Below are 24,625 nucleotides of genomic sequence, written 5' to 3' on the forward strand. Positions count from 1 at the left end.
CATATATATAATAAAAATAATAATATAATATCCAAGAAGAGTGCAGTACAGAATATCAAACAGAACACGCTATGCATGTTCAAAATAGATTACAATAAATAAAAACACATCAATTAATGGGTGAAAATAGTCCAAATCAGTGCTTACTGCATTGCTTCCCAACAATTTCGAATGCCACTTTGGAAGCCCAAAAAAATGCACCAATCTGCACAACCCATAAGTGGCTCATTAATAATGTAAGGGAAAACAGACAATCGTTCCAATTTATTTGTAACTTGCTCAAAGATATACAAAAGCATTTTTGATGCGCACAAATTAATCCGACGTTTTAGTAAATAAAACAAAACCTAGTCCTTCTAGCGCTAGCTTCTACATCAGCCCAAGATAAGTTTCTCTCCAACAGTCCCGCAGGAGCATTGGCACCATGAATGTAACTCCTGCCTGTTGTAGTACAATCAAATGTCAATAATTAAAGTCAAATTTTCATAGTTTTCCACGGGACTGCTCCGCTACAGTAATTCTTTTTCACCATCATCAACAGCAATATTTTAATTCTTGTCTGCATTTGAAATAATATTAAGTATTTTCGATCATAGTTTGTGATACATTTATGTCTCCCAGTAAATTTTAAACATGGGCAATTATAATCACTTATAGGTACGTTAATTACAACGATATTTTTTTTTAAACATATCGTTAGTCAGAGATGCAAGTAAACATTTCTAGAATATGATTCTGAATCTGCCCTTGTGAAATGATACTTGTCCATTGGAATCTATGGAGATGTCCGAGTGCCGTTTCAGCGACTGCAGGTGTTAAATTTGGCGAAGAAGCTTTCATCGATGCGTCCTGTTTTAATGTCAGGTCTATTGCGCCTGTCATATTCAGCAGTGGTGGTGTTGTTATAGTCCAGCTCCTGCCGTTGCGCCTTCTTCAGTCGCTCCTGCTGCCTCTCTATGATCATAGCCGTACGTGTCGTGTTGGAGCACCAACGGTCGTATTGTTGCTTCTCTTTGGTCCCCTCCAATTTTGTCATCATTTTCTCCTCAACTTGAAGGTTCCAGAACTTTTTCATTTGCTCAGAGCTCTCGGGACGTGGCCTTCTATCAAAGGCGTGCAACATACCAGGAACCCCCACCTGACTCGGCCGTATCTCTCTGAAGTCATCTCTGAGTTCCCGTTCATACCGTTGCCTCTCTTCAGCCAATGCCTGATTGAACTCGTTCAGTTCAACTGCATTTTTTTTCCTTCTCTCTAACACGGCGTTTTCCAGTCCCTGAGCGACATTGTCTATATGTACTCTGAATTTGTCATCGTTCAACCTTTCATTATTTTGTCTTTCTTTCTCTCTGGCTAGCTCTATTTGTTGCTGGAGCAGCCACTCCCTCAGCTGCTCTTTCTGCCTGCATACTCGGTTTTCGCTGTTTGGGTCCTCGCCTGCCATTCCCGGAGGCATCATGTTTTCAAGTGGCTCCTCAGACTCATCCCGGTTCAATTTCTCCTGAATGGCACGCGCATATTGTTCCTGAAAATTGCTCTTCTCCGCTTCAGATTTCTCCCTTTCTTCTTTGCGTTGAAGAAGATACGCTTGCTTTCTATCATGAAGGAATTGGGCCTCAAAAGTGTCTTGTTCAAACTTTTCTGCATCTTTCCATTTTTTCTTGTCATCCAGCTGCCTGTCAAGGCCTTGCTTGTCAATACCGATGGTTCTCAGTTTGTCGTTAAAAATTCTTTCTTTTCTTTGTCGCTCATTGTATTTGCGTCTTTCTAAACTTGCCCGTTCAAAGTTAGAGCCACTCCACATTTTGGCTAACAAAGGTGGTTTGTGTTAAAATGACCAGCTTGTTCAGAGTGGTTTACAACGCACTGATGTACGGTTCACTTGATTTCTGTTGCGGCTGGTCCTGAAAAACACACACACAGAAAAACATACCACAAGATTTTCACTCAAATGTTCATGTGCTGAATAAGTGTCTACTTGCTGTAAAGAGACAAGACTGTAAAAAAATACACATTTTAACATGGGACAATTAAAATATTTTAATCAATAAAATTAACCAATGCTTCTCAAAACATTATCTTATATTTTTGGCACTTTGCCCATTAAACACACTATACTCAGTCACTAAATGCATACTTATTTTGTGCTTAATGGTAATGATAAGGACATTGAATGTGGTAAAATTCAATATATGTAGTATTATACTGCCACTATATTGCCATGAAAAAGTGTTTGCTCTCTTCTAAATTTTTATTTGCATAGTTTCACACTAAATATGCAAAAAAATAAGAAATCAGGAAGGAGCAATGACTTTTTCAAACTACACACACAGTATAACTTCTTTACAAATAAAGGTCAAGGTGTTACTAAAAATGCATTACCTCCGCATGCTGTTTTAGTTTTTTTCATGTTTAAATCTCTGATGTCTTAAAATTGCAAGGTTGCACAGGTTGTGATAAGGAGAGCACAAAATCAAAAAACATCTATTCCTGACCTTGTGATTTGAAGCAATCTAACACAAAATAGTAACAATACTAGTGGGTTAGAATATGAGGGCATATCACACATTCCTAATTACTACTCTGCAAGGCTAAGATTATTTGAATTTCCTGAAATTATTTCAAATGAAATAATTGTTGACTGCCAAGAAATGAATCAAATTAAGGGTTTCTAGTATACTATAAAGAGTAGATTCATGGAAGGCAATCAAACTCCTGAATTGCTCATAATTTGTTTTGTTTTTCATTGGAATTATTCAAGTAGAATTCCAACTTTTAAAGTAACATAATTACAAGACACAAGTCCAAAATGTTCCACTGAAATATGAAATACGTTAACAAAAATTGAAGCAGAATGCATTTTGTATCAGAGCTTTTGTGGAACACTGAATTGTTGAATTTTACTACTTGACGTTCCACAATCAGCCACAATTTTCAAATCCTTTCAACTGTTTTGTAAGACTAAGAACACTTTTTTTAAATTGTATGCAATCCCAGAATGTTACCAATTCAACTTGTCAAGTGTAAGAGCTCATGCCTTCCTGTTCATAAATGGAACTACAGCAGTAGTTCTCGTTGCCTTGTTGTCTAACATCAGCAGTCCAGGTGGCACTTATTTCTTGAAAAGTGCACCCTGGAAAGCTTTTTAAACATTAGCATTCATAAATAGCCATCTTTGGTTCTCAATCACCTGTTTTTGTCTCACCATAGGCAACAGTGTTGTCATAGCCTCCTTTTTGTTAAAAAAATTAATTAATTAAAATAAACCCATAAGTCCTGGAACTTTCTTGATATAACAATAGTAAAGCTATAAATGTTCCACCTCAGAATCCTTTCTTTCTTTTACCCCCTGCTTTTCTACTTAATCTATTGTACTCTACTACAAAATCAACACAACTCATCCCATCACCTTCAAACTCAAGGAAATTCACTGTCACACTTTTGCGTAAAAGACTGACATCATCTTTTGACATAGCCCTGAGTGCCTAACTACCCAGATGAACTCATCCGTCATGTACTGTTACAACTTGTGTCATCATAAAGTTTTCAAAGTAATACATCATCCAGAGTAAGTACAAAGGATGACATCATCGAAAAACAACATCATGACCTCAAGGTATTTTCATGGAGACAAATGTGAAATAATGAAATATTTTTTTTACTGTATTTTGTATCACGGATTTACAGTAATATTAGATGCGATACGTGTCTCAGCCTGAAGTTCGCTGACATTCGATACAGTAAATTTGTGATTCTTTTTAGTGCCCCCTTTTTATTTGGGCTTTTTATTGTTGTATTTTTGTTGTTCAGAATGCTGTTGTGTATTTCATGGATATTTTGTTCACTGTAAGCAATACTGCAAAACTCCTATTGTAAACAATATTTCTACTGTACGTCTTGTGGTAAAAACAACATAACAGTTTGTGCATCATGAACAAGTCATTGAAGCTCTTCTGTTATGCACGACTTAGCCACTGCGAGGCAGTTTAATATACTTGTGCAGACAAACGAAGAACTAGTCTAGATGACTCAGTGATCTGAAGTGAGATTATTGTTTGCAGGATATAAATAAATAATATATATCTGTGAGTATTGTCTCGCTACATGTCTCTTAAGGACGACTGCTTTGGCAGAATATTTCATTTTGCACCGAAGGAGGATAGACCAATACAGGCTATTTATTTGCACCTGTTTGTCTATTTGGGGAATCCCAGCTACATTTGACATCATTGAGATGGGTAAATAGTTCACAAATTTAGCTGGAAAGTAAATTAAAAAAGTTACAATTGTTTTCCATTTCAAAATTTGGCAGACAACCTGCAATACCGCACCGGACCACCGGTTGACAATCCCTGCCTTAAAGCATAACACTGCCACATCGATTCTTAATCGTTCAGCTGTCTATGACGTTTACTATCATGCAATAGCACTGAAATAGCAGACTTCAAGGTTTTACATTTAATTTGACAGTAACCATTAACTGAGAGTGTCATTAAACAACTTGGGGCCTTTTTTGGAGGGGAGGTCACTATGCAAGACCGCTGCTTGTGACGTAAGCAGGGGGAAGTCCACTGCTTCCCTACGCTCACATGCAGTGTTGGAGGTCACGTTACAGTAATATATTGCTTTGAGGCGGTAAATGAGTAAATGTTACTGAGTTACTGAGTCTGAGAATGAATTGTAATACCAGATGTCACCAGTAATGCTGGGTTGGTTTAAAAATCTAAATTGTACAGTATTATATAATCTGATACATTATTTAGATTGTGAAATAATCAAATTTTAGTTTCTTCACATATTCACAAATTGTTAGATGCAATGCAAGCTATTAGCAACAAGCTTTAGGAAACCCAGAACAGGAATGCCTATTAAGTAGATCTGGGGTTTTCAACTGGTTTTGTCCAAGGGACCACCATTATAACCAAGAAGCCACTTGCTTTGGCAGAAAATTATTTTATTTTGCACCGAAGGAGGATAGACCAATACAGGCTATTTAGTATTTGCATCTGTGTGTCTATTTTGGGAATCTCAGCTAGATTTGACATAATTTGGAAAGGTAAATGATTCACAAAATCAGCTGGAAAATAAATCAAGTCTAAATTGACTTGAAGATTGAACCCACTACCTTCAAGGTTGAAGTCTATCACTCTATAAATGAAACACGCCACTTGAAGCTTTGCTTGGAGAGAGGGGCACCTAATCAAATTTCTACATTTGGTGAGTACCCCAAAAAGTAAATTGATGCTGCCATGAATGGCGCTTTCAATGACCACTCACACAGTCGGAAAACTCATTAACCCCTGTTATTGTATCATATTGTCTTTGCGCAAGATATTGAACTTTATCTGGTAGCGCCGTTCGTGGTGAATTTTTAGCTTGACTTTTTCTGTCTTCTCAGGGGTATTTTTAATAAGTGTAGAAAATCTGAACCTCCCTAAGCAAGGTTTGGAGGTCAAGAATAAAGTGACATTTATTTTTTATTCTAAAGGTTTGAAAAAGCAAAACTAGAACTATTGTTTTGGTTTTCTGTATTTTTTACATGGAAAAATAGGGCAAAAAGTGGGACTTTTTGGATAGTCCAGCACGCATTAATCGCTTTTACATTGATTCCTATGAAAAACGTTGCTTCTACTTACAGACGTTTCTACTTACAAATCCTTACAAAAAAGTGTGACTTTTTGGACAGTCCGGCATACATTTGCTTTTACGTTGATTCCTATGGAAAACGTTGCTTCTACTTACAAACAATTCTACTTACAAACCCGCCCGCAGAGCCAATTAAGTTTGTATGTAGAGGTACCACTGTACAAGGTACACGTGCATATACTACATATAGGTAGATCATTCTGATTTGATCATTTTATCAAAAGCTCACATGCTGAAAAAGTACTTGTCATCCACTATCAAGTGGCACGTAACTGTGCGAAACATTTCACAGCACGTGAATGGAAATGACATTTCTCAATCACGGTGTTCTTTCCCTCATGCCTGTGCATGGAACAAAACTAATAATTAACAAAAACTACAGGAGACCCCATTCCTAGCAGACGACACACAGCAAACACCGGTACATTATAGAATACATAAAAAAGATTTAGATCTTGAAAGCTAATTATTCTGGAACGTCACAATTTAGTGTTCCGTCTGGGGAAAGTGAAATGCATGATGTCACGTTTCAACTCCATGAAAAATGGAGGAAGGAGAGAGATTAGCATTTTCAAGATGGAAATCCGTGCTATTAACATGGGAGAGAAAACATTTAATTGACAACTAAAAAAATTCCTCAAAAGTAATAAATCCAATCCAATGCAATGCGATACGATACGATACGATACGATACGATGCGATACAATTCAATACGATACGATACGATACATTATGATACGATACGATACGATACAACACAACAATATTATATAGTATTTACATCATACTGCAGTGTCTATTTATGTATCGTTGACACATGCTATCATTCTGCTCAGTCACATTACCGGATTTTTCATTCTGTACACGTATATTTGACTTTTTTTAATGTGTCCTATGATGCTGTATCAGTTGTTTTTTTGCAAACTAATGTTCTCTTAAAGTTTAACCGGCATCATCGGTTGTCACTGCTTTGTCACTTTTGTGTTGTACAAAAGTTTTCTGCAGCTTGTTTTCACAATGTTATACAGACAGTTTTACATTAACCGAAAATCAGACACTAGTGCGTCATTGCATAATAAGCTTCAGTGATCCTTAGCCCCTTTGACGACAAATAGTTTCTGTTGCAGTCGATTTCCCCCTGAGGGAATATTCAGTGGCAACTTTTGATGCAACAAAAAAAACTTTAAGAAAAATGACATTTTCTAATAAAGTAATTCCTTCATTAGAAAATGTCGTTTTTCTTAGGTACAATAAATATTGCAACAATATCAATATTGATATAGTCAACAACTATATCACATATCACGTTTCATGCAGAAAATTTAGTAAGCTCAATGCTTAGCTAATTCATGTTCGATACCATTTTTTTTCCAGACTGATACAAATACAATACTCAGTACTTAACTAGTCACCAATCCCAAGCACCGTATACCACTAGTACTTTTGTTACATCAAGTTTCCCCCAAAAACAATGACATAATTTTCTAAAAATACCTATATCCCAAAATCGCCATTTACCTTAAAATTGTATGAAAATGAATGGCAATATAATTTCTCATTTTTAGTTTCTTATCATAAAACTGCCACAATAGGGTATCAGCCAATGTCGTGAGTACCGATAATTGGTATTGGTACTCGCTCATTCCTAGTAATTACCTAGATAATGGTTTAACTGTGGGTGACGATGCACATTTAAGTTTGTGTCTGACTGGTGAAATTCAGATAATAAACTGCACCATGCTGGAGCCTGCCAGCAGCTGACATCATGGGTCCTGGACTTCCTCACAAACAGACGGCAGTTTGTGAGGACAGGAGGCCGTGTGTCTGACACGGTGGTCTGCAGCACAGGAGCTCCACAGGGGACCGTCCTGGCCCCCCTCCTCTTCACCATCTACACAGCTGACTTCACCCACCACACATCAACCTGCCACCTCCAGAAGTTCTCGGACGACTCCGCCATCGTCGGTCTCATTAACAACGGAGACGAGACGGAGTACCGAGAACTGAATCACAGATTCGTGGACTGGTGCCGGCGGAACCGCCTCCAGATTAACTCTGGGAAAACAAAGGAGCTGGTGGTGGACTTCCGCCGGCGCAAAGTCTCCCCCTCGCCGGTGAACATCCAGGGAACGGACATAGAGATTGTGGACTCTTACAAGTTCCTGGGTGTTCACCTGAACAATAAACTGGACTGGACTGTTAACACTCAGGCCCTATACAAGAAGGGCCAAAGCAGACTCCACCTGCTGCGCAGACTGAGGTCCTTCGGAGTGAGGGACGGCCTCCTGAGGACCTTCTATGACTCTGTGGTGGCGTCCGCCATTTTTTATGGGGTGGTCTGCTGGAGCAGCGGCATCACTGCAGCGGAGAGGAAGAGGCTGGACAAGGTGGTGAAGAAAGCCGGCGCTGTCCTGGGCTGCAGTCTGGACCGGGTGGAGGTGGTGGGGGAGAGGAGGATGGTGGCTAAGCGTTCCTCCATCATGGACAATGTCTTCCACCCCCTTCATGAGACTGTCAGAGCCCTGGAGAGCTCCATCAGTGACCGGCTTCGTCACCCACGATGCACCACCGAGAGGCATCGCAGGTCCTTCCTCCCTGCTGCCATCAGACTGTACAACCAGGCCGATCACCGTAGCTAACGGACAAAATAACATGCAATAACGTGCAATAACCATATGTGCAATCACACTATGTGCAATATCTGTCTACCTCACACTCTTTTACCTGCTTTCTTTGCACTGTTTTTTATTTAATTTTTTTTTCTTCACTTGCACTATTTTTTTTATCTAATATTTTTTTTATCTCCACTGCATATTGTGTATTGTGTATTTTGTATACACTGTCCATATTTTTTTAATTATATATACCTTCTACTTCTTTAAAATCTTTACCCCCTTCCCCGCATGCGTGTGTGTGTGTATATGTTAAGTGTACTGCTGCTAACATAGGAGTTTCCCCATTGAGGGAATAACAAAGGATTATCTTATCTAATAATTCCATAAGAACAACATTCCATATCTTTGCAACATATCGATATTTTTGCTCTACTATATTTGTACTGCCCATCCACTGAGCTCTCGCAACAATGCAGTCCCTCTTGAAATCTGCTATCCTCAATTGATTACACTGATTTTATTAGAATTAGTCAAAAGTCTCAAAGAAAATGTATGTTGGTCGGCGTTCCATGACATCTGCAGCTGATAGATTTGCTCAATGAGTCAAGGTCATCCAATTGTTGGATACTACAATAATGTTATCATGCCCAAGTTCATATGTCATTCTGTTATCACAATAGTCAGACGTGTTGAAGTGTATATTATTGGAGAACGATAGAGCCCGCGGTTGCCTTCCTGGACAGGATGCGTTTTGTGCGTGATGGGCCGGGCCATGAATGCACCATCCACGTGCATTAAACACCGACTCCTACAGGGGGCGGGAGGAGGGAATATTGCCGCGACGCTCCAAGTGAAGTATCATTTCCTCCTGACACCTCTACCGAGAGCCGCTTCCACGCAGGACGCTTCAAATTAACCTTAATAAGAGCTCGCTGCCACTTTCCGTCAACATGGACATCAACTTGAAGACGATGCAGAATTCCAAGGGGGTTTATTCAGTGAACGAAGCGGCTTCCAAGGACTCCTGTCTGAGACGCATTGGCAGATGCATTCCGCTCAATTACCGCACTGAACTCATTCAGCTCCTCAAACTCGCGGGACCAGTGGTAAGATGACCATAAACGCAGCACCAGGTTTCCTTCCATAGGCGTAGTTAATGTACTGTATTTTTCTTTCTTTACAGTGTATTTCTGTGTTTCTTCCAGTCTTTTTAGTTATTATATTATTTATGTTATTATTTTAAGATTTATTTCGAAGATGCAAAAGAGTACAGGATAATTCAGTAACTTATGGGAAAAAACAACAAAATTCAACTTATCTAATACAAAAATAAAGACAGAGAAAAATGGTTCGAAATAATGAATACAAGATGGGTAATAAAGGTAACCACTAATAAACCAGTTTATACATACAGATTACTTACATGTCCAAAAGGATCTATCTCGACCCCCATATATTTTGTAGTTACTAGTATATCAGTATTTTGGAATATTCATACCTATCTATACAAAATACATTATATTTTAATTTGCCATAACCTTCTCTCACAATACCGTATTTAAACACCAATATATTATTTAATTTTAACGTTTCACTGGCTTATCAATATAATAGTTCCTACATTCATTCTAAAAGCAATACACTACACCTTAAACCCATATTTTCATAGAAAGTGAACGATTCATAAAATATTTGCAATAATCAAAGCCTCAAAATTTTAAATATTGTACAGTCAGCTAATTCCAAACCCTGTTTTATCGGGCCCCTCTTGAGAGGGGAACAAATAAATAACAACAAAAGGGACAAAGAGGGATGTATCTTTATCATACAGTGAACCAAAAATATTAATACAAAACAGAAGACAGGTTTAAATTGATTTTATTTTAATATTTAATTCATTGTGCTTGCCTGGAAGTTTGGTATCAAACATTTAACATGTGTTATCTTGTTAATTGTCATATTCAGTCGATGCCATGATCAACCATATTAAAATGGGTGCCAGAAAGGTTCCAGGACCTGTTTCTCAAATGACATATTTTAAATGCGCACTACAAATTTATTTGGTACTTTGACTTGTGCCCCAAATTTTTTCAAGTTTTTCAAGTTCCAGGTTGATTTTTTTGCTTTGAACTGCAAACCAAAATTTGAGGGACACGAGATCATCAAATCTGCCACTGCTTGAGTAAAGTGAAACGCTATTCAAGTAGTCTAATATATTTGCTAAAACAGCCACAGTTGCTAATTCAACTTGCTAAATACCAAAGACTATAAAATGGGACCCATGCCTCCCTGCTTGGCAATCAGCATTAAGGGTTGGAATTGGGGGTTAGATCACCAAATGATTCCCAAGCGCGGCACCGCTGCTGCTCACTGCTCCCCTCTCCCCCAGGGATGGATCAAAATCACATGGGGGATGGGTTAAATGCAGAGGACAAATTTCACCACACCCAGATGTGTGTGTGACGATCATTGGGACTTTAACTTTAACTTTAAAAGAAGCACATGAATGGAGTAATGACAACATCTTGAGTAATGTCTTCATTTTCTAAAAAAAAAAAAAGACAAAAGCATGTTTTATCTGATCAATCGATGTAAGTAATCGCTAGATAACTAGAATACAAAACTAATCGATAGCTGCACCCCCAGATTCATATAAAGTCTGCCATGCTTGGTATTTCAGATTTCTATTTAAAATTGATGTATTTAATCCAGAAGACCAATTTGCCAAGCACAAATCAATGTCGTTAGAGTGTGGGGGGAAAATGGGCAACCATTACTTTAAAAATACAGTGAAACAAGTGACAATATTTATTGTATTCGTTTTTCTCCTCCAGATCATTTCCCAGATGATGATCTTCATGATCAGCGTCGTCAGCATGGTGTTCTGTGGTCATTTGGGAAAAGTACCACTTGCAGCTGTATCATTATCAATTGCAGTAAGTCATTTTTTCACAATTATCTGTGATTAATACATACAGGTTATGTCCACAAATCCACCAACATTTTGGTAGTTTTCTGTCATTCAGGCGAGGAAAAGCATTCATTCACTGGCTTTCAGGTACATCTCAAAGTTGCTCCACTATCTAAAAGTTGGTCTACTATATAACATAAAATACCACACGGTTGATCAGAAGTGGATTAATATCATGTGAAGAGCTCCTTCAGAGTAAGCCAGGGCCAAAATAACAAACACATCTAGCTTTCACAAATTCATCCATCCAGCCATCTATTTTCCGTACCGCTCGTCCCAACAAGGGTCGAGGGCGTGCTGGAGCCTATCCCAACAGTCTTCACAAATTCAATTAACCAAAAAACTACACCAGGGGTTTTCAACTGGTTATGTCCAAGGGACCACCAATATAACCAAGAAGCAACTTGGGGACCACTGCTTTGGCAGAATGTTATTTCATTTTGCACCGAAAGAGGATAGACCTACACAGGCTATATATTTACATCTGTATGTTTATTTTGGGAATCTCAGCTACATTTGACGTAGTTTGAATGGGTAAATGATTCAGAAAATTAGCTTGAAAAAAATTCAAGTCTAAATCGACTTGACGATTGAACCCACCACCTTCTTGGTTGAAGTCTATCACTCTATAACCCCGACCCTTGTAACTTGGGGAGGGAGAAACCTGTTCAAATATGCTACACTTGGTGAATACCCAAGAAGAGAGAAAGTAAATTGATGCTGCCATGAATGACGCTGCCAAGCCCTATTGAGAGCAAAATATGCCTTGCTCAAGGACACTTTGACATGATCACCGGGCTTGAGGATAGAACCCAGCACCGACAGGTTTGGAGACTTTCACTCTACGACTGAGCCACGTGATAAATAGCCAGTCAGGAATCACCATTGGGTGAAAAAAGTTGATGGCTAGGAATTTGAAAATGTACCCATGTATAATGCGCACCCCGGATTTTAGGACAATAAATTAGTTAAATTTTGCGCATTATACATGGGAAAAAACGGTATTCTAATAGCGCTTCTATTAGAGTTAGGACACCCCTGTAACTTTGCTTGGGGAGGGGGCAACCTGTTCAAAGTCAGTTGATGGATCACAAAACTATCTGGAAAATAATGCATCAATTTCATTTAAAAAAAATTTACAATTATTTTCCATTTCCAATTTTGCGGACCACCTGCAATATCGCCGCGAACCACTAGAGGGCCACGAACCACCGATTGACAATCCCTGATTCAAGATTCAAGATTCAAGAGTTTTTTATTCGCCATGTTTGAGCGTGCCAAACAAGGAATTTGACTTCGGTAAAACACACCCTCTGTTCAACATTTAGGTGACTAACAACACTCAGGACATGTGAAAAATGGCAAAAACAGTGTAGACAAATTCAAAAAAGGTGTGAAGAGCAGGATGTTATTGCACAGTAATGACTCTGAGACTCTAAGAGTGGTGTGAGTTCATCAGAGCAACAGCCTGGGGGAAGAAGCTGTCTCTGTGCTCTGCTGGTTTTGGCGTACCGAGCTCTATAACGCCGTCCGGAGGGGAGTAGTTCAAACAGACTGCAACCTGGGTGAGAAGGGTCTGTAGAGATGTTCGTTGCACGTTTCCTGGTCCTGGACAGGTACAAGTCTTGGATAGATGGGAGGTTGATTCCAATGATCTTTTCTGCAGTCCTGATTGTCCGTTGCAGTCTGTGCTTGTCTGTTTGGAGGCTGATCCAAACCAGACAGTGATGGAGGTGCAGAGGACAGACTGGATGATGGCAGTGTAGAAGGTCTTCAGAAGCTCTCGCGGCAGGTTGAACTTCTTGAGCTGTCTCAGGAAGTACACTATTCAAGGGCAAGACAATAACTAGAAACTCAAGGTGACGGTGACAAGGAGGGACATGTCAAAGAGGCCAGTCTTGACACTGACAGCAGCATAATTTGAAGCTCGCCATTCAGCAGAGCCCACAACAATCATTCTTCTTCCAGCAGCCAATGTGCAGGGTTGTTACAGCAAAGCAATTGTCCAATGATGTGCAGAGATCAATTACGGGCACATAAAACACATATACACACACAAACAAGGAGATGAGGTCTCACTCCAGTTTCCAACCAAGAGCGTCACTCCTCCTTCGGGTGAGGGGATGGGTCCCAACAGTTATTTTTTATGGAAGCCCAAAAAACACAAAACACAAAAAAAACAAAAACAAATGAACAGAAAAAAAAACAAAAATTAAATGTTGAAAAAATAATCTACAAATTTGTAAGCCTGTGTTGCCAAACTGATTACCGTTTTTTTCCGTGTATAATACGCCCCCATGTATAATACGCACCCTAACAATGGCATGTTGATGCTGGAAAAAAGCCTGTACCCATGTATAATACGCACCCAATTTTTTTTTTTTTTTCTTTTTTTTTTTTTAAGTCCCAATGATCGTCACACACGCAGGGAGGCAATGGGTCCCATTTTTATAGTCTTTGGTATGGTCTTAACTAGGCTGGATGTATTTTTTTTGTTGGCGTTGATTTCTCCGACTGCCCGTAAAGGCACCACCGCGATCAGATGAAAAGAGAGGAAAGTGACGTGCGGACATGTGAAAAAGGCGGCTCTGTATGGGAGAGACGTTGAAGAGGAATAATAACACCCTTGGAAACCAAAACTTGCCCCTCGTCGTGACTCGGAGCCGCAACAAATGTTTCGGATTTGTGTAGGGTACATTGTGACAGCAAACGAGCAGGTGATCGAGCAAGCGTCTGATACGAGAGCATTGCGTTCGTATGGAGCGTGTTTGAAGTGAACAGCAGAGACGAAAGGAACAAGGCAAAGTGTTGTGAAATAAAATATTACCTGTAATACGCATTTTGTTATTTGCTGATTGTATTAAACTATCACATTCATTGTCAGTCAAGAAGAGAAGAGGACTATTATCCCTTCTTTGACGAAATGACCAGAGCACAGTACAAACACACTATTGTTCTTTCGGTATTTATTCAACCCACATTCTTTCACAACATGACAAGAAGAGAACAATACATAAATCAATACTCGTACCAGTACCATGATTTTCTTAAAAAAAATAAAAAAATAAAAATTAAAAAAAATTTTTTTTAAAAAAATTTAAAAAAAATTGTACCCATGTATAATGCGCACCCCAGATTTTAGGACAATAAATTAGTTAAATTTTGCGTATTATACACGGAAAAAAACGGTATGTAGGGGTCCACCATAATAGAGGAAAGGTTACAAGATATAGAGGAAAATAGTTAATAATCCCCCCCCCCATATTTATTATTATTATTTTTGTTTAATCAATCAAGGGGTCTGTGCGGCCACCAGTTGCTGATCCCTAGCATACTGCATACTGTAAAATGGAGACTTCGGTCAACTACTTAACCAAAATTTTAAAAAAATGGAGGAAAGGAAAAAGGAAAGGTGGAAAAAAAGGAAGAAAGGATACATTAGTATTTTTTGTCATGCTAAGATCATTCTAAACAATCAGACAAGCGATTCCATGATCATTCTGAGAAGTGGACCAAGTTAAATGGGAAAATTGATTTCTGTATTTGCACAATCATACAGATCCTCAGCATATTTTTTATGGCATGGACAACTCTTATCCTCTGTTACGTATGTATCAACTGAATGTCAAAATGACTGTTGTGAAAAGGGTCACGGTAAACATTTTACTGTGTTTTACTGTAAAATAACATATTATTGACAATGCTTCTTTAATTGCAGGTGGTTAATGTGACCGGTTTATCCATTGGAACCGGGCTATCCTTAACTTGTGATACCCTCATATCTCAGGTAGTGTCCTCAACTTCTTGCACTTCTACCTTATTTATATTAGTGATATTGAAACACAAACCACTCTGACTGGGCTCTCAGATTGTATGGGTTCCAACTAAAACAGTTAAACAATAATATATTGTATCAAGTTAGTTTACATTTCATGAATCTAAACAAATCATTAGTGTGATGTTAGTGTTTCCTAACACTGCTTATTTGATTCTGCCTTTGGGTAGACCTATGGGAGCGGAAACCTGAAGCGTGTGGGGTGATCCTTCAGAGGGGGATTCTGATTCTACTGCTGGCTTGTTTCCCCTGCTGGGCTGTTCTCATCAACACTGAACCTATTCTAATCGTAGCCAAACAGAGCCGAGAGGTTGCCAGGTCAGTCACTTTTCAATCTGCAGCATCTTGGTTACAATCATTTTGGAAAGAGCCTATTGTTCATAATAATAATGACAATAATATTAATAATTGTTGTTGTTCTTATGATTCCATTTTATCAAATCAGTCAGACTCTTGGCTACTCTATAAACCAATGCTTCACTGTGTTTCATGGCTTCTTTCAGTTGCGTAATGCCCATTTGAATTATCGTAAAAGTAATAGTTAGTCGTAGTAGTAGTAATGGAAGTTAACAAAATAAATATAATACATATATTGTATGCTGTAATGTACAATGTAATACATATGTTCATGTATGTTTCCAACCCCAAATTTCCCATGGCTATTTTGTGTTGCATAGTCTGTCACAACTTTATGTGAAAATCTCCATGCCTGCTCTGCCGGTGAGTTCACATTCATCTTGGTTTGCATGAGTTATAGCACTAGACCTTGTGTGCTTCTATCATGTAAGATTATGATTTCCCCCTTCAGGCGGCATTTATGTACCAGCTGCAAGGGAGATATCTTCAAAATCAGGTTCCGTAAAGCAAGGCACACAAGTTCATCATATACATGTAAATAACATGTTTGCGAGTGTGTTTTTTATCCATTTTTTTTGTTTGTTTGCAGGGAATCATTTGGCCACAGGTCATAACCGGTGCAGTTGGGAACATTTTAAATGCAGTCATCAACTATGTTTTCCTACATCTTCTGCATTTGGGAGTTGCGTAAGTTTTTTTTTTTTGGATAGTATTAGGAGTTCATTTGGGAAAATAATATTAGAATATGTTTTGTTGATATAGTGGAGCCAGACCTGAAATTCGCCTGCTAATATTCCAGAAGAGTTTTTTTTCTCATTGCATAATTCATTGTAATTGTAGTCCTCATTATGCAAAGCACATTCCCCTTGCGTAATTTTAAATCTATCTGTAACCCCAAGGGTGTTTTTGTTTGACATTTTATTGTGGATGGCACTATTGAACAGGTTTCCCTCATTTCTTTGTTGGACAATTGTGATTGCCTCCAATGATTGTCAATTATTATAAAAATAATTCAGGTCAATAAGTTTCTACTTTGATATCACCTTTTAGAAAAAGAATAGTTTAAATGCAGCTAATACATTCTAGAATTTTTTTAGCTGTGTTTAAATCATGCTGTTTATGTTTTTGTTCAAGTGGTTCCGCTGCCGCCAATTCAATCTCACAGTACGTGTTGGCTGTGGTCTTATTTATTTACATTAATTGGAAGGGGTTGCACAAGGCCACGTGGGGAGGTCAGTTTCCCTCTCACTCACTTTAAACCTGATAATGAATGAATGATTAGTGTTTCTTTATGATTCATTTTCCTCTCCAGTTGCACTATTTCATTTGATGTTACAGTACTTTTGTGATCAAAGTCCAAATGTGTAATGTTTGAACAAAATTGGTTACATTTTGTAACTAAACAATGCAACAGATTAGAGAGGTGATGACTCCCACTTTCATTATTTGCCTATCAAGAAGCACTACATATTGTTTTTAACATAACATTACTGCACATATTCAGTGATTACTTTCTGGATTTATCCATTTAAGCACATACTGTATGCATGCTCAATTTCAATTGATAAATTAATTATTATACTTATTTATATTTATAACACATCAATCTTATGAAAGTTATGTTTATTATTTTTTAATGGTTTGATCCACAGGCTGGTCTGTCGACTGTTTACAAGAGTGGGGACCCTTTGTTAAGCTGGCCATCCCGAGCATGCTCATGCTTTGTCTGGAATGGTGGCTATTTGAAGTAGGAGGATTCATTGCTGGTATAATTAGTGATATAGAGCTGGGAGCCCAGTCCGTTACATATCAGCTCACAGTTGTAGCTTACATGGTAAGTGAAACAAATTCATCTAAACTTGATCAGCATCATAAGCACAGGCAGCCACACAACAAATGAATGCCTGCAATACCACAATAAAAGTATCTTACAGTGGTGGACACAAATAATAATAAATAATAATGGTAGCACAGGCCATCCAGACTGCCCAAACAAAATGGGGAAGAAAGTGTAGTGGAACAAAAACTAAAAGGTGCTAGGCTAACTGTTGGCTTATTTAGAAACTACTTTCTAGTAAATGACATGGAAGAAATGCATGCAAACAAGCTACACAACCATTTTCTGGTCTTGCCACAATCAGAGTGTTTGGCTTGGCGTATCAGCTGTATGCTGTATAATCATTGAAACAAATAATATTTTAAAGCATTTTTCAGAAGTTTGTGAAAGTGGTAAACCTCTGATAACCAAATAAAAAAATAAATGATGATTTGCATTCATCTCACAAATCTCGTGTTGGCCACAACCTGATCTTAACAGTTTTATTTGATGGAATCCTAAATAATGCATAATTGTTTCTATACATTCTACCTTTGCAGTTCCCACTTGGAATTTCTGCAGCTGTTAGTGTTCGAGTAGGGAATGCGCTTGGTGCAGGAAACATTGAGCAAGCCAGACTGTCAACCAAAGTTTCCATCATCTGTGCATGTAAGAAAACGTTTGTATGTATGTTTGTAAACTGGAAATGATATCGGTAAATTTTACATTTGCTAAGCAGCAAGGATAAGGCCATAAAAACACTGCTTAATTGGAGATTGGACACAAACCACATGGCATGTAGTAATAGGCAAGTAGTGAAATGGATAACAGAAATGTCGGAATAAGAAACAAATTGTGCATCAAATTCGTGCAAAATAGAATAGAATTGCAAATTGTCTTCACTTTTAATATCTTTTTTTAATATTGACCAGTTTTTACTCGTCTGATTTGAAAACGAGTTATTTGACAGTTTGTTTTGTAGCTTTTACTGTATATAGTATGAGGTGCTCATACATTTATTTGGGTCGACAGTCATAATGGCCCTCCGAAAGAAGCTATGACTACAATGCGGCCCGCGAAAAAAACGAGTTTGACACCCCTGGTCTATGCCCTCCCACCACCATTACCTTTGGGACAGTTATTTTCATTTTTGTCATCCTTGATCTGGTGACTGAAATGTAAACATGTATTGCTCTTACTGGTTGTATCTGTTTCCCATTGCAGTTATCGTGGCCTTTTTTGTTGGTCTTACCATCACCCTTGCCAAAAGTGTCATTGGCTACATTTTCACCTCAGACCTGTGAGTTATACCGTTACATATTAGTAACTTTGGCGCTCGTAATACGTGCCACACCGAGGAACTGTCTTTAAAGAATACAGTAGTTCACATTAAAAAGCTATCAGAACATATAAATGAATTATTTAATTATAATCTAGTACCGTTTTTTTCCATGTATAATGCGCCCCCATGTATAATACGCACCCTAAAAACGGCATGTCGATGCTGGAAAAAAGCCTGTACCCATGTATAATACGCACCCAAATTTTGACTCCTACTTAAGTCCGTAAACGTAAAATTATTTCAGAAAAAAGATCATCTTTGGGAACAACTGGATGTTATTCTGCCGGTCAGTATCACTGCGCATGCGCTAGCAAACTCAATAGCGAAGAAATGTTTCGGATTTGTGTAGGGTACATTGTGACAGCAAACGAGCAGGTGATCGAGCAAGCGTCTGATACGAGAGCATTGTGTTCGTATGGAGCGTGTTTGAAGTGAACAGCAGAGAAGAAAGCGCATCTGTAATGGCGGCCTCCGTATGATATCCGGATAAAAAAAAAATAATTAAAAATAATTTGTAACCATGTATAATGCGCACCCCAGATTTTAGGACAATAAATTAGTTAAATTTTGCGCATTATACATGGGAAATAACGGTAAGTTAAAACAATAGTCATTTGTTGTGGGGGGAAAAAGTGAATAAATATAAAGTTGTTATTGAGATTAAAAACGTGTTTACAGTGATCCCTCGCCACTTCGCGCTTCACCTTTTGCGAATGCGCTACTTTACGGGTTTATAAGTAACGGGCGAACGGCGTTTAAATACACACATGCCTCTGAGCAATGTGCATCACTGTGGACGTGACTGAGTTCAAGCGCAGGAGGCGACAGCCGGCCACATGCAGAAACTGGTGCAGAAAGAATCGGAGCACGTGACAATATCACGTGTTTGTTCTTTATTTACTGTAAAGGTACCATATATGTACAGAACAGTGTGGGAATAGTTATTAAGGGAATGGGAACGGTTTATGTAGCGTAAAAGTATTGAGGACCCTTTAATATATGTATATGACCACAATGCAACAGGAGATTCATCCGCAACCGACTCACTTTGGTTTCGCTATGCATGATGTCCCCTGGGTTAGCGTAATGTGGTATTTCTGAAGGCAGACACTTTCTAAATGACTTCCATTACACCTGTGCTCCCTAGCAACCAACTAAAAACATTACGTGTCGGAAATTTCAATACAATGGTGTTTCATTTTCTATCCAGCCATCCATCCAGTTTCTGAACCGCTTAATCCCCACGGGGGTCGCGGGTGTGCTGGAGCCTATCCCAGCCGTCATCGGGCAGTAGGCGGGGGACACCCTGAACCGGTTGCCAGCCAATCGCAGGGCACACAGAGACAAACAACCATTTGCCCTCGCACTCACACCTAGGGACAATTTGGAGTCTTCAATCGGCCTACCAAGCATGTTTTTGGATGTGGGAGGAAACCGGAGTGCCCGGAGAAAACCCACGCGGGCCCGGGGAGAACATGCAAACTCCACACAGGGAGGGCCGGAGGTGGAATCGAACCCGCACCCTCCTAACTGTGAGGCGGACGTGCTATCCAGTGCGCCACCGAGCCGCCTGTTTCATTTTCTAAATAATCCATATATTGTTTCTACTTTGAAGATTTTAGTTTTTTGCAGGTGGTTCTGGAATGCATCTCCAGCAAAAAACGAGTGCTCACTGTATTATGTTTTTGTTACGATCACACTTATTTACAATAACATATTCTCGTAAAGTGCTAAATCTAATTCAAATGCAATTGCATTTAATTCACCCCATTGACAGTGAATAATGAAGGAATGAAAGTTCTCAATGAACTATCAAACCAGTGAATGTTAAACTCAAAAAGAAAAATATTACTATATAAGTGAATAAAATTAAGATGTAATTTGATATGATTGTAGATCAAAATTTAAAGTCACGCATAATTAATACCATGCTGTGCAAGTGGGAACAAATTACAATGAGTTCACAAATTCAGACTATAGCTTGTGAAGAAGGTGTACATATTACATTACGTACATATTATTAGCCATAAATTATTTGGAATATTTTTACATGTCAGCACCTCACAGAGCTTCTTGCTTTTCTTTTGCTAGAATTTTCATGTTGTATCTCATCATATTTGTCTCATGACCTTCAGAGACATTTTGAAACGGGTATCTGAAATCTTGATTGTTTTCATCTTCTTGCATCTTTCTGACGCTGTTGCGGTAAGAAAAAAAAATCCTATCTGACATTTTAGTAGAAGTTTTAAATGTGCTTTGTGTGAACTTGCAACAATCACCGCAGGGTGTGTGCGGAGGTGTCATCCGAGGAGTTGGGAAACAAAAGGTTGGTGCTCTTTGTAACCTGGTGGGACACTACTTCATTGGCTTTCCCATTGGCTTGGCCTTAACCTTTGCGGCAAAATTGAACATCCTAGGTAAGACCTGCATGTTCTGGAATCAAAATGTGTCATGTGAGTTTCAGAAACGCTGCTGTTGTTTCTTCAACAGGGCTTTGGATAGGTCTTACTGTCTGTGTCTTCATGCAGGCTACTTTCTTACTCGTATATCTATACAAACTAGATTGGAGTAAGGCTGCTGAAAAGGTGGGTTACTCAATTCTCTGAAAACACAAATGTGACTTTATGAAATCAAGTGATTTGCATTGTAACATTTTTTAATGGTTTCAATCAGGCTAAAATTAGAGCCGGGGTCCAGGTCCCCTATGACGACACGGTCAAGACAGAAGATTGCAAGTTCGGTAAGTTCAGGCGTACAAATAGCCATCTTTATTTTGATGATTTAACAAACAAACAAAAAGCACTTTACAGTACTATATATATATATATATATACACAGTGGTACATTTTCTGTACTGCTTGTCCTGGGCGTGCTGGAGCTTATTCCAGCGGTGTGTGTGTGTGTATATATATATATATATATATATATATTCACCGTATTTTCCGGACTGTCAGGCGCACCTAAAAACCTCAAATGTTGTCATTATGACTCATTTCTCATTATAACTATTTAATAACACCATAGATTGCCCATAGATGTGAGTGTGAGCGCGGATGGTTGTTCGTCTCTGTGTGCCCTGCGGTTGAATGGCAACCGGTTCAGGGTGTCCCCTGCCTACTGCCCGATGACTGCTGGGATAGGCTCCAGCACGCCCGTGACCCCCGTGGGGATAAAGCAGTACAGAAAATAAATAGATGGATGGATGGATGGATATGGATATATATATATATATATATATATATATATATATATATATATATAGTGTATATATATATAACCTAATCTTTAGAGCACACAGGTATTTTTTACCTGATGTAACCAAATTTAACCACTTAAACCAGATGGCTGAAAATATAAAATATTATTTGGGCGCCATGAATACCACAAGGAAGAAAGTAGGTCGGCAAACAATACTAAAATATAAATAAATAATACTAAATAAAAATAATAAATAGTACTAAAAATATTTTCAACATGGAGATGAATACAGACATTCTGAGGTGACAAAGTTCAATTCACCATTAAGTTGCAACTGCAAATACTCGGATGTTGGCCAGAAACTGTCAGTATCTCGAGTGTAATTTCCGTATATGGAGCCATTGCAATGCAATATATCGTATTATGAGTATTTTGTCTCTGGTCGAGTACAAAGTGAAGCAAATATTTTTGTCTGTTAAGTGTTAAAACTATAGTTGTGTTTTTGAATCTTCAGAGTCAAACACCTACCAGAACCCAGTTACTTCCCCTACATCCAGGTGTGAGAGCGCTTCAGAGGGCCAACAGATTCCAGATCAACATAAAACTGCAACTACCAAAGTCGGCAATGTTCTCACAGTAAAACAGCTGCTTTTGAAGCGTGGCTTGATTTTACTTATCTTTGTTGCCATCTTAGCAGCCGGAATTATCGCCAGTCACTTCCTTGTCAAACTGCTGAAATGAGCCTCGTGTTGGTTTGTAACGGACAGTCATTAAGTGAACACTGGAGGACTCAATAGTGGGTTTATTAGTTGCTTCTAATATCAACTCATCTCTTATGAGTAAATCATCACGATCAAACCCACGATTATAAACGTGTCAATAATGTATGTAAATGCAATCACTTTGCATTGTGTTTGGTGTTTATTCAGCAATAGTGTTCATTCTGCACCTTGATATGGGCCAATGATTGCAAGACTGAAAACTAGGTGCAGGCAGAGCGTGCACAAAAGTGGAGCTTAAACAAAACAAAGCATTGACTGAAGAATACACTCCACCTGAGAAAGAAAAGACAATCAAGCTCTGTGAGTGGGAACGGCAGTTTAACTCCAAACGGCAACTCAAGGAGACAAGTCTTGATTAAATTTTTTCAGATGAGAAACAGGGATAAACTTGGGTTGCTTATTTAATGGATGAGACAGTTATGGTGATAGCAAATGGGCTCCTATTGTAAAAATGTTTTTTTATACATATTTCTAATATGTAATATGCATCGTATGTATTACAGATGTGGCAGATTCAATTCGTGACAACTTATTGTGCAATTAAATTTTCAACATTGTATTTTACATCAGAAAGATTTTATTCTCATAATCATTTTCTTCAATTAAATCCAGATTACTGTAGATGCTGTTGTTGGTTTTAAAAAGTCTCTTGCTGTAAACTTCTCTGACATTTTCCCCCAATGTGTCAATTTAACATATTCAGCCTGATCACCTGTTTGCTGTGAAATCTTGCAATAATGACAATACATAAATAATTCAGACAAATTCAGTCACATCCATGTGCCCCTTCCTTTCGTAATTAGTTTGTACTTTAAAATCTTGCATGCATACAGATTTCTCTGGAATAATTGCAGTCCAAAAGAAAGACAAGCAACCAAAACTAACGGCATGGACTGACGAGCTCTTGCTAAGAATGAACAATGTTTTTGAGATGTAAATATTTTTGCATATAAAATCTTTTCTGCTCAATCAGGGGAACTGAAAGTATGTTATAGAAATTATGAAAATACATACAGTAGTTTTTATGAAAAGGTGTTTTATTGACATTTATGTCGTGCATAACGGCCTGCTGAGCAAAACTGTAACTAGTTCGGCATGTACTCAATTCAAGTAGCTGAACTGAATACAGTAAAGATTTTCATGTAGATAGTCATATCACTGCCATATATATATATATATATATACTATACATATATATATATATATGTATATATATATATACGAACAACCATCCACACTCGCACCTAGGGGCAATTTGGAGTGCTCAATTGGCCTACCAAGCAGGTTTTTGGGATGTGGGAGGAAACCGTAGGTACCGGGAAAAATGCAAACTCACACAGGGAGGGCCGGAGGTGGAATCAAACCCTCTGAACTGTGAGGCAGACGTGCTAACTAGTACACACGCACACACACACACACACACACACACACACACACACACACACACACACACACACACACACACACACAGTTTTACATCATCCACATGGCGTAATTGTCATATTTCATTCATCCATTTTTCAAACCGCTTCTCCTCTCAAGGGTAGCAGACGTGCTGGAGCCTATTCCAGTTGACTTCAGGCGGTAGACGTGGGACAACCTGAATCAGTCGCTAGCCAATCGCAGAGCACACATAGATTTGCACTCACACGCACACCTACGGGGAATTTGGAGTTCACAATCGGCCTACTACACGTTTTTGGAATGTGGGAAAAAAAACGGAGTTCCCGAAGGAAACCCACGCAGGCATGAGGAGAACATGCAAACTCCAGAACTCCAGACTGGAGCTGGAACCGAACTCACCACCTCTGCATTGTAACCAGTGTTCCACCATGTCAACATTGTCATATTTCAATGTCATAAAAAAACACACACATTTTTAGCACACGTTTTATTGATGTAACAAAAGACTAAAAAGCAAAATGTTGTGCTTCTCATTTAGAACATAAACAACAGAGGCAGCAAGAAAGTTTTCCCTTAACTGTTCAGAACATGTGTTTCCTGTTAAAAAAAAAGTGCAGGTCTTTTTATACCTTGTAATTACAATATGTAAACATTCTGTG

The 24,625-nt window shown here is 38.5% G+C and overlaps 2 protein-coding genes across 2 annotated transcripts; one reads left to right on the forward strand and one right to left on the reverse strand.

Moving 5' to 3' along the window:
* Nucleotides 1-315: 315 nt before the first annotated feature.
* Nucleotides 316-1,865, reverse strand: LOC119122012 (RIB43A-like with coiled-coils protein 2). The gene has a single exon (XM_037250171.1). The coding sequence runs from the start codon at nucleotides 1,802-1,804 to the stop codon at nucleotides 800-802; it is 1,005 nt and encodes a 334-aa protein (XP_037106066.1). The 5' UTR covers nucleotides 1,805-1,865; the 3' UTR covers nucleotides 316-799.
* A 7,230-nt stretch (nucleotides 1,866-9,095) lies between these two features.
* LOC119128144 (multidrug and toxin extrusion protein 1-like) lies at nucleotides 9,096-23,080 on the forward strand. The gene is given in 17 exon segments (XM_037260341.1): nucleotides 9,096-9,367; nucleotides 11,096-11,197; nucleotides 14,951-15,019; nucleotides 15,238-15,262; nucleotides 15,265-15,385; nucleotides 15,745-15,787; nucleotides 15,876-15,920; nucleotides 16,014-16,111; nucleotides 16,559-16,656; nucleotides 17,077-17,258; nucleotides 17,801-17,909; nucleotides 18,465-18,540; nucleotides 20,718-20,787; nucleotides 20,867-20,999; nucleotides 21,073-21,167; nucleotides 21,256-21,322; nucleotides 22,295-23,080. Coding segments are annotated over 17 exon segments (1,716 nt in total). The 5' UTR covers nucleotides 9,096-9,211; the 3' UTR covers nucleotides 22,522-23,080.
* The last annotated feature ends 1,545 nt before the right edge of the window (nucleotides 23,081-24,625 follow it).

The sequence above is a fragment of the Syngnathus acus genome, chromosome 1, assembly GCF_901709675.1.
Source record: "Syngnathus acus chromosome 1, fSynAcu1.2, whole genome shotgun sequence".
Classification (NCBI taxonomy): domain Eukaryota; kingdom Metazoa; phylum Chordata; class Actinopteri; order Syngnathiformes; family Syngnathidae; genus Syngnathus; species Syngnathus acus.

Excerpts from the sequence above, each read along its gene's own strand:
- LOC119122012 (XM_037250171.1), bottom strand. The coding sequence starts at position 1,804 with ATGTGGAGTGGCTCTAACTTTGAACGGGCAAGTTTAGAAAGACGCAAA.